The sequence below is a fragment of the Tachypleus tridentatus genome, chromosome 7 (genome assembly GCF_004210375.1).
Source record: "Tachypleus tridentatus isolate NWPU-2018 chromosome 7, ASM421037v1, whole genome shotgun sequence".
NCBI lineage: Eukaryota > Metazoa > Arthropoda > Merostomata > Xiphosura > Limulidae > Tachypleus > Tachypleus tridentatus.
This window is the reverse complement of record NC_134831.1, coordinates 19,626,361-19,637,752: the sequence shown is the minus strand read 5'-3', so window position 1 is coordinate 19,637,752 and position 11,392 is coordinate 19,626,361. Positions and strand designations below refer to the sequence as shown.

The 11,392-nt window shown below is 32.0% G+C and overlaps 1 protein-coding gene across 1 annotated transcript in view; it reads right to left on the bottom strand.

Moving 5' to 3' along the window:
• Positions 1–1,469: 1,469 nt before the first annotated feature.
• Positions 1,470–11,392, bottom strand: part of LOC143255248 (epithelial sodium channel subunit gamma-like) — a 35,759-nt gene continuing 25,836 nt past the window's right edge. Inside the window, exons 7-13 of the mRNA XM_076510614.1 lie at positions 10,659–10,742; positions 9,874–9,988; positions 9,282–9,354; positions 6,520–6,574; positions 3,585–3,604; positions 2,880–2,955; positions 1,470–1,898 (exon numbers count right to left, since the gene is read on the bottom strand). Of these exons, the coding sequence (XP_076366729.1) occupies positions 1,737–1,898; positions 2,880–2,955; positions 3,585–3,604; positions 6,520–6,574; positions 9,282–9,354; positions 9,874–9,988; positions 10,659–10,742 (585 nt within the window). The 3' untranslated portion in view covers positions 1,470–1,736. The remainder of the gene's footprint in view (positions 1,899–2,879; positions 2,956–3,584; positions 3,605–6,519; positions 6,575–9,281; positions 9,355–9,873; positions 9,989–10,658; positions 10,743–11,392) is intronic.

Here is an 11,392-nt window from a genome sequence, read left to right as displayed (position 1 = left end):
TTTTAGCACATCATGAACATCTCTCAACAGATGTCACTACATACTCAACTCGTGATAAAACTGAAATGGAAACCATTTATCAAGTTTCTCAAATCTGTTGAGAGGTGTTGAGATTATTATTAATTTATTTTTTTTAGTTGTCCACGTCTAATTGTGAATTCATTGCAGAATGCATTTTGCTTTTTTGGATTCAAATATTTCAACAGTATTACATGTTGTGTTTTATACTTAGGTAAACTTGTGTTTTATAAAATTGATAAAAAATAGCAGCAGATGTGAAACCATTATTGTCATTTTCTTTAAAATAAACGTAATCAAAATTGTTATAAAACTTAGCTACTTCTTTTAATAAGAGGGACACATTATACAAACGCAATTACCAGAATTTTTATAATGTAAACCAAATGTGTTTTAAAACGTCACTCCGTGAGAAAAATATTTCAAATACAAAGGAGATTTTCTTGTAATTAATTCTACATGGATGCAAACAGTTGTGATTCCCTTCAAAGGTTCTTCCCAGCGGTATGTTTGCGTAATTACAACGCTATAAACCGGGTTTCGATAACAGTGGTGGGGAGAGCTTTGTGTTTAACACACAGACACTCCATTCGAATCAAGCAGAAAATAATCCGTTATTATTGTCTAATTAACCTGGAAATTATAATAATTAAGATGCGATTTAAAAATTAAAAGGAAATATGGAGTAAATTGCCCAGTGGTTAATGTTATCCTTAATATCTTATACTTGTTACTAATTATGTCTGATGCTGTTTTGTCATTAATAATAGACAGAAGCCTGAAGACACTTTATAATAACGATTTTCATGTGTTATTGTAGTGGTGTGTTGCCGATGACACAGAGTACGGTGGCACGTGTTAGATACTCATTATGCAAATATAGTCTACAACGACAGTTCTGCCTTAATTACAATTATGGCTGGTTAAATTTATGTGATAGAGCCTGTGCCCCTCAGATTACGAGAACGATCTAACCAGCTGACCATGTCGGACTTCCAAAGAAAATGAACAGATATTTCCTATAATGGAGAGTTTTATGACTGGTTTTGTTCATTTATAAATGACAACTGATCGTGGAGATATCAGGGGTAGAGCATATTGTGGAAATATACTTAAAATTAAAGAAGTTTCTCCATTAAATAAAGAGGCAAAAAGCGATGGGTTTAATACTCCAAGAAAAATTCCCATATACACAAGAAGTACTTATCTTTATTGAAATTTGCATGATATTTCAAAAATATCTTCACGAGACCTTATTTTCCATTTATCTGAAAAACTATCAATGTGTTTAATATTTATTTAAAACTTATTTTTCCTATGATAAAATATTGTCTTATGACTTTAAAGTATTCGATGAAATGTAAATTTCTTTAGATATAATACTCACAAATCAAACTGTGGCGATTTTAGTTGTGAACTTATAAAGACAATGCAGAGAAATTATTGAATTTGCTTTATTAACCTCTTTGGAAAGAGACTTCCTGTATTTTGTGAATACAATTGCACGCAGACACAGTACAACAATATCACTATATGTTGTCTATAAAAACACTTTGTGGGCTGTGAGGGTTAAACACGCAAATTGTAGCTCAAAATCACATAATAATCATAAGCACGCAACTCAAATATATTGTAAATTTCTAAACAAAAAGAGTCCATTAACATTTCATTATTAAAGTTAGATACTTTAAATTCTTTCATCTAACAAAGAATCTTCTTTACGTTGGTGTTGTTCCATGATTAAAACAAACACGTTTTCCATACCATTCAAAATCGTAGATGTATTTCATTAACTGTATGAAGGTGTCAGAAAAGCTAACGATGGATATCCCAAGCCACAGTCCTATTTGTCCACCAATGGCGTTCATAATATCTTGTGGCTACCAATAAAGAAAATCGTGATCTTTTGACATTAGAATTGGTGGGAATTCGTAGGAGGAAGAGAAGTTTACAACAGAAAGCAATACCCTTTAACTTGTGTGGTAGTTATTTCTCTTCAGCTACTTTCTAAATACTATTTAAACTTTATATTTCTGACCTATGAGGTAACGAAACTAGACTTTATAAACTGTCAGGTGAATAAAGGACTTCAGAGTTAATGTCCATTGCCTCCATAACGTTTATTACTCAACTACATATAATGATGTAAGATTCCATTGTAGTTCTGGAGCACAAAATAACTTATCTGGGTTATGACCACCACAGATATCGAAATCCTGCTTTTATTATTATAAACCACAAGACTTACTACTGAGCCACGTGTGTGTGGGGGAGAAATTACTGATCACGTGTGGCCCACAGGTAAGTCAAGGACAAGTGGTGAATCTATAACAGACTGAGCTAGCTTGAAAAATATTATAAAGTTGTTATCTATAGGTTTTTCAAATTATGTGCCATTTCACCTTTAAGATCTAAAATAAGACACTTAAGATAAAGCTTATTTTACAAATAAACCTACTTTCCTCTACTTGTACTTTTCAAATTACAAATTTCTTTCATTATTTCACAGTCCAAGATGATATGCATTTTACTCTATGTTTGGAAACTTTGCAAAGCCTTATTTTTGAGTTTAAGTTTCATTTATTGTATTTCATACCTAAGCATTAAAGTTGAATTTCATCTACAGTGAGATCAAGAAGTTCCGGAAGCAACACCATAAAGACCAATCCCACTATTCGTTGGTAAAAGAGTAGCTCAAAAGTTGGCGGCTGGTGGTGATGACTAACTGCCTTTCATCTAATGTTATACTGCAAAATTAAGGACGGCTAGCGCAGATAGCCCTCGTCTAATTCTTTACGCGAAGTTCAAAAACAAACAATACTTCATAAGCAGTCGTTTTTTAAACCATATTCACTTTTTACCTGATATTTTGGAGTGCTACTGTAGATCAACGTTTCTTTTCTTTGAAAAAATACCTTCAAATGAGTGTAATCGTAGCTGTCAGGAGAGAAATATAGAATTATACTTCATGAGCACTCGTTTTAAAAGTGTATTCAATTTGTGATGAACAGTGTAATTTTAGTGTAAAAATAATATCATTCAGATTATTTATACATAAACGTTCTTTGATAGATTGTTTAGGCACAGTATTCATGATGACACTTTGTAGAATGGACGGCAACTACCTGTTGTGGAGACACAAGTGTAGAGGACGACGTTTCGAAAGTCTTCCACCTTTTCTTTCCCCCTTTTTCTCAAGTTTCTCTTTTGGAAGACGAAAGGCGGAAGATTTTCAAAACGTCGTCCTCTTCGCTTGTGCCTCCACAACAGGCAGTTGCCGTCTATTCGACGAAATTTCAACACATAAACAGTTTTGACTAACATGTCCACTTTATTCTGTCGTTGAAAGTTGTTCTTTTTATATTCTTTATTTAATATCTTGAAAATAACAAAAAATTATTTAAAACTTTACCAAATACATCAAGTTTATTCATGTAATTATATGATTCAGCTAATTAGATTTCTAGTTACGACGTCGGTTTTCTTGTGAATATTCTTATTTATATTACTTAGCACAAACTTGACTCTCGTTAGTTTAGTAATTAAAGTAATTCCGTAATACTTACTCATATTGAAAAGTCGTAAGCTGTAATAAGAAAAAAAAATTAAAAAATTATACTCTTTATTTTAATAATAAAAATCTTGTACGACATTTCAACAAACAGGTTATATACCACACAGCTTAAAACTAAGCACACAAGTTAGAATATATATATATATATATGTATGTATGCTTAGTTTGTTATAAACAAAAACAAGTCGAAATAAAAATCAGAAACGCTATACAAATTGAACGGATCCCTAGGTTACAGGCTATAATATGGAAAAATTTTATTAATTTTACAATTTATAATTTGGTTATCTTAACAGAAGAAAAAGAGTAAATTCTAAAATGCTTTAATTCTATGGAATTTGTTAAATTGTTTTTAACTTGACTTCTATCCAAATTATACGTATATATAATGGGTTTGAAGTTTGACCCACATAATCCATATTACATTTGGTACAAGTCAATAAATAAATTATATTTTGTATTTTCAAAAACAAATTTTTGTAAGTACTCGGATGAAAAGTGCTCAAAACAAGACATATTATATAGCCTGTGCTTGGGGATCATTTCAGTTAGTAAAGAGTTTTTTATTTTTGTTTCGGCTTGTTTTTGTTCATAACAAATTAACATCAATCAGAGGTTTGGATTTACTGTTTTTAATGCAATCTTTCCTTTTTATTCTGTTTTGTTTTACTTAACTTTTCAGTATTAATATTCCCTCTGTGTACAGGTTTGAACCCTGTCACACCAATCATGCTCGCCCTTTCAGCTTTGGGGGTGTTATAATGATACGGCCAATCCCACAATTCTTTGGCAAAAGAGTAACCCAAGAGATGGCGGTGGGTGGTGATGACTAGCTGCCTTTCCTCTAGTCTTACACTGCTAAATTATGGACAGCTAGCACAAATAACCCTCGTGTAGCTTTGCGCAAATTTAAAAAAGAAACAAACTGTCTATGTTTATTTAGCTATACTGAAAGGAAAAGTGACAATTCATGTACTATTAAATATTCATATAACTTTAAGCACTGTTTATAATTTACTAGTTTTGTAATTTTTATAGCAATAAAATGACTATAAGAATACAAACGTTTTTACACTAATTGCATTTGTCATTAGACTTTCTTAGTTACACCAAACATGCTCTCCCTTTCAGCCATGGGGGCGTTATAATATGACAGTCAATCGCACTATTTGTTGGTAAAAGAGAAACTCAAGAGTTGGCGGTGGGTGGTGATGACTTGCTGCCTTCACTCTAGTCTTACAGTACTAAATTAGGACAGCTAGTGCAGGTAGCCCTGGTGCAGCTTTACCTGAAAATTTAAAGAAAACACACAACTTCTCCAAAGCTCTAAAAGATGTACTTCATAATACAAACATCAAAAGGTTTAGTACTTGTGATTAATATATGATTAAAAATTTCGATAAACAATTTCCTGAATTATATTTTACAAATAAGTGAAAACTTAAGTGTTAGCCTGCACCAGAGAATGAAATCGTTTACCACAAACATAATGATTGGCAAAAGTGTGTGAACTGTAAGTCTGTCCCTTATGCAGATGGTTGAGTGGGTTACAAAAACCGATATTGAATATGTAAATCAGCAAATCATGTAACGAGAACAACCAATAAAATGTCGTGCTGCAAAGTATTAAATGTATCAGAACTACATTTTAACATTGTTTGGCATTACGTGGGTAGTGTAATGCCACCGAAAGTCTATTATTTTGGGGGAGAAGAGTGTAAAAGCCCTTTAGGTGCAACGTATTGAGACCATAAGCATGTACTGAGGTCAATAATTTAGAATGCTTTTTATACTTAATGGCAATGCAAAACAACAGAATAATGGTCAATAATAAGGAACATAATGGCCGCTCCCGAGTGGCACAGCGGTATGTTTGCTTACAACGCTATAAATCGGATTTCGATACCCATAGTGAGCAGATCGCATACAGACCATTCTGTAGCTTTGTGCTTAATTTCAAACAAACAAGCACCAAGACCTGCAACTTGTAGTATATTAGCCTTATTAAATAAAGAATGGTGTCTTGTAGCAGCTGAGAATCCACTTAATAGAAATAAGTTTAACTATCTCCTGTCTTAAGAAACTGGAAAATTATATGGTCGTTCATTCTATTTTACACAAAAAGAGACCAATCAAGTAGTCAAATGCTGTACCTGGGGATTTCTGTGCAATTTGACTGTTTAAATGGAAGCGTGAAAACCATTATTCTCGAACAGTAGATGGATGATGGAAAGTAAAAAGGAGGAACTGACATACCTTAACAGGAGAATCTTATATTAGTCAGATGTAGCAAAACAAGGCCTTAACAATGTGATGAGATCCCAAATCAATTTTAATATAACTTCCCAAACCATCTTCATAATATTAAGCCGCTAAATGAGTATAATATCTGACGTTAATATCACACATTACCTATTCTATACTCCTATAAAACCCATAAAGTGCAAAAAAGTAATGATATGCCCAAGATTTTAAATATCACTGACAAGTAAATCAAAATAATGTGATATTTTATGAATATTGATGAAGGAAAACTAATGTCGTAAACAAGATTTATGTACCGTACGTAGAAAAATACTTCAAAAGCGTAGATTACAGTGTTATGTTTATATAGCTTCCCCAAACACGAAAAATAAATTGAGGAGAAGGTACATATGATAACAAAAGAATGAAACAATGAAAACTATAGGGTTACTTTAGTTAGAATTTGGATAGGAAAAGCTGCTGTGATCAACCGTTAAAATGAAGCCCCGGATTTTAGCGTTCTAAGTCGGTAGAAGTACCACTGCTATACCGACAGTGGGGAATAAATGTACAATTTTTATCAGAAAAAGAAAGAAAAAAAGACAAATTGACTCATAAGGTCAAGTACAGGAGCAAAATATTAGATGTTGTACTTAGTTTTAGACATATGAAAGTAGACTCACCGTATCACCTAAAGATAAGTGGCTGCTGGAAATGGTTGTCTCGTAGTTCCTCTCGCTAAAACAGATAGAAACAGAAACTGATGTTATGCAGGAATACAGCTAACCCTTGACATAAAATTATTGTATATTGTTCTGTATTGATATCATTGTCTACGTGTATTGAGTGTTTATTCAGAAAATGCCATAGTAGTAATAGAGAAATTATTGTGATCTATTGCTATTATAGTCTTATCTATGTTTTCAGTATTATTTCGTCAAAAAACACCTGTTATGTTATGTTAGGCTATGCTGTTGGCATAAACTTTTTCGAAACATATCAACTTTTTTCAAGACAGTTTCCCTGTACTTGCTGTAGAGTTATGCCTCGTCAAGTACCAGAAGGTATAACGCATCAAATTGTTTGACTGTGCAGAAATAGTGTAAAGCAAACGGTCGTTACCGGAACAGTAGGGTCTTCCAGTGTACTGTATCCAGAATTCTGAAACATTGTTCCAAAAAGATCTAGTGAAAAACATAAAACGTACTGTCTGTAATGATTCTGTTTTGATCAGATTAACATGTTAAAGTCGAAAGAAAGGCACGAATACTATCGTTCCAGAATATCTAAAAGATCGGTGAATAGGAGATCAACAAAATAAGATTATTTTGTAAGAAGGGCTATCTAAAAAACTAATATTAACCAGAATTCACCCCCATCACCGTGATACTTGGGCAAAATAGCATACCATTTTACTCTTAGAGCACTGAAGACATGGTTTATTTTCAGATGAATCACATTTTTAGCTTGTTAAATCTGAGAGTAGGATTCATGTTCATTTTTTGTCTAGAGAACAGATGAGAGAAGACTGTCTTTTCCAGAAGAACGAAACAGAAGGTGATGCAGTACATTTTTGGGTAGCTATTCATCATGGTTGAAAAATTGCTCTTCATATTTTCCAGGATAACGTCAGTGACATCTTATACACTCATCACGACATTTCTGCCATGTGGTGGGGGAAGGTTTGGCAATAACGTTGGTTTCCAGGATGACAATGCTGCTCCCCACAGTGTACGTATTATACAGGATTATCTAAACTTGTAAAACGTTAAATAATTGCCATGGCCAGCAGAGTTTCCAGATTTACTCCCATTGGAAAAGGTTGGGCAGAACTGTCTGTAAAATTACTATCACGACCCTAAACCAGCTACTGTAGCTTAGTTACAGCGCCTTCTAGTGATAAGTTGGGATCAAATTACGGTATATTACATTGATAACCTCATCGACAGCATGCAACGTCACCTTACGGAGGTTATTAGCGTACGAGAGAGATGAATCAAGTACTAATTATTTAATTATAACTGATATCAATACGAGCACTACTTATAATAATTTATTGTTAAACTTTGCCATTATATATGTTTTGATAAGATTCTGAACAACTGAATTACACACCTTTTTAATTTGTTTGTCTGATAACATTGTTTATTGTTCTAAAAATTGTTCATAATGTCCGTAGAACCTGTTTCATTATCCAAACTGCATATGTACATATTTAACATGTTGTTGTTTTTTCAGGTTGAAGAGCTAAGTGTATTTGTATTTCATATTACTAATCATGCTTTATTTGTTACAAAATATGTATACACATTTATTACAATCATATTACTTTAAAAAAGACGAACATCAGATAACCCAGTTGCTATATAATTGAATATAAGTGGAAATATTTAAGCGGACATAACAGAAACTTAATATCCAAGATTACATATATCCCTAATAACTTCAAACCATACTATAGTTATGCAATTTTAAATAATTTAGTTAAGTTAGCTAAAGTAACAAAAAAATATAATGGATTTCTAATAATCCTTGTTTGTTTGTTTTGAAATTCACCCAAAGCTACACGAGTGGTATCTGCGCTAACCTCCTTAATTTAGCAGTGTAAGACTAGTGGGAGACAACTAGTTATCACTACCACCGCCAACTCTTAAGCTATTCTTTTACCAATGAATAAGGGAATTAATCGTCACTTATAACGCCCAAACGGTTGAAATAACTAGCATGTTTGGTGTGACGGGAATTCGAACCCGCGACCCTCAGATTACGAGTCGAGCGCCCTAACCACCTGGCGATGCTGGGCCTTTGATAACCCTATATAATTATAATTTCTGGATAATTATATACATATATTCAAAAATGGAAACTTCACAAAATTTAAATTATTTCTGGTATCTTAAATCTCACTGTTCAGTCAGACAAGAGAAGCCAAAGATAATGTGGTGGGTACTATATTTACCAATTGTTTTTTCTATAATCTATCATTTTAAAATTAATAATAGCTATGCGCAGATATCTTTTCTAGCTCTGCGAAAATATTCTAAATACAAAAACGTCTGGAATTCAATAATACCGATTAATTGTGAAAAATAATAAATTTTTTTTATAAAAATAAGTAACATTATATTTCATTAGATAATTTAATATGTGTTTGTTTTTATGAATTTCGCGGAAAGCTACACGAGAGCTATCTGCGCTAGCCGTCACTAATTTAGCAGTGTAAGGCTAAAGGGAAGACAGCTAGTCATCACCACTAACTTTTCGGCTACTCTTTTACCAACGAATAATGGGATTAACCGTCACTTCATAAAGCCTCTACGGCTCCAAAGGCGAGTGTGTTTGGTGGGGAGGGGGATTCGAACCCACGCCCTCATCTTACAAGTCGAGCGCCTTAACCCACTTGGCCATGCCCGGTTTAATTTAAAATATAAAAATATTTACTTACAAGCAAGAAAGAGGACATTCGCAGTCGTGCTCACCAGAAATTAAAATGTTTCTCACCCTCTCCAGGCAACAAACTATAGTGAAAAATTAGGCTTAAAGTACATAAAGTTTGAAAGGTACCAGTTATTTGTTAAAAAATCATAAATAAGTAAAAATTTGTTTCTCTTTTCTCATTCGTTTAAAATATGTTAATTACTTAAGCATTTTGTACAACTAATGTGTTGAAACTGATATCTGATATCAGCAAAAAACGAATTTAATTAATAAAAGAAATGATATACATGTTAATCTATTTGAACTAAGAACATTTCGTATTTGTTTTATTTTATTATTTAATCGAAAAGTCATAGTGCAAACATGTCCTATCACAACGATGTCAATATTTTCAGTCTGTTGCTCAAATAAGTTAACATAATATAATTATAATAATCACCAAGTGTATTAAAATGTAAGAAAAACTGCACAAAGCCTAGTTTAATTTACAACGTCTTTTCTTTTTCTTATTATAACAAATCAGACGGGTTTCAGTTGACGATTCTTTCAAATATTCTTAGGGCGAACTTAGGGAGAAAAATCCGGTTTTTCCAACTTACCTATTGAAGTATTACCAATAATACAAGGTGGTACACCATGAGGAAGTAGTGCTGTTGGGTCACCACACCCGCAGGTTTTATTGCTCAATAGTTGTGCGCAGACCTGTAGGCATAACTAATAAGAGAAGTAATAATATTCTAATTTTGTTAGAAATTAACTCACGAAGTAGCGTATATCATTACCATCTTGCATAATTTATAACCAATACTACAAGTATAAACATAATTTATAGCGCTAAACTGAATACATAAAATCTTCGTAATGACCATCTCTCTTTGTTCTCTTCTCATTTTTAATGTTCATATTTCTAATTATCTTCTATAATAATTAATGATGCCGGCTTCAGAGGTACAATATTTGCTAAATAAGTATCAAATATCCTCAGAAAAAACATTCTAAAAGTATATCATGTATTTTTTGTGTATTTCTGTTTTAAATGTAAGGAACTTAATTTCTCATTAAACCGCTCTCAATACTCAAACTAAAACTTTTTAAAATTCTGTTTAACGTTTCGTTTTTATTAACTTCATTTCGTATTAAAGTTATTTTATTTAATTGTGAGTTATTTTTTCCTGAATGAATCCGAAACACGATATGATAAGCTTTTATATTTCACAATGCTTTACAATATAAGATACACACTACTCTGCATAGTGTAGGAAACATAGGATGACTCTAAGACCAGTGCGATGGCACATTTGACATCATTTTAAGGAAGCTAAAAAACAAGCTGCTATAAATGTGGTATTAATTCACTAATACAGATAACAATAAGCCTACTCACTTCTCTGTCATAATATGCATTCAAGGATGCATGGTTTTTGCCACAACTATCGCTATAGGGCTCCGGCAGACGATGGAAAATAATCTGTTAGAAAATAAATAGAAAAAAAAAATAATTTCAATGTATTCTATGATTTGCTACATTTTAATATGTGAGTAAATATTTCATTAAACTTGAAATACTTCGAAACACATGATATATGTAAATTTTTATATTGAACACTTATTTATTATCTTTGTGGACACATGTAAACTCGTATTTTAAACACATATATTTGTTATCTTGGTTTACATATGTAAACTTGTATTTTCAAACAACGTTATCTTTCTAATCAAGGTTAATATACATCTAAAATTTTATTTCAAATACAATAGTCTTTGTTATCTTGGTTGATATATGTAAACTTTTATTTTAAACACTATTATCTTTGTTATCTTGGTTGAAATATGTGAACTTTTATTTTAAACACTGTTATCTTTGTTATCTTGGTTGAAATATGTGAACTTTTATTTTAAACACTGTTATCTTTGTTATCTTGGTTGAAATATGTAAACTCGTATTTTGAACACTATAATCATTTTATATTGTTTGATACACATGAAAAAGTTTATATTGATCACTATTATCTTTGTTATCTTGATTGATTCATATAAAACATGTAACTCAGACACTATTATATTTGCTTCCATGGATGATATACATGTAATTTTTTTTTACTATTATCTTTTTTCTCC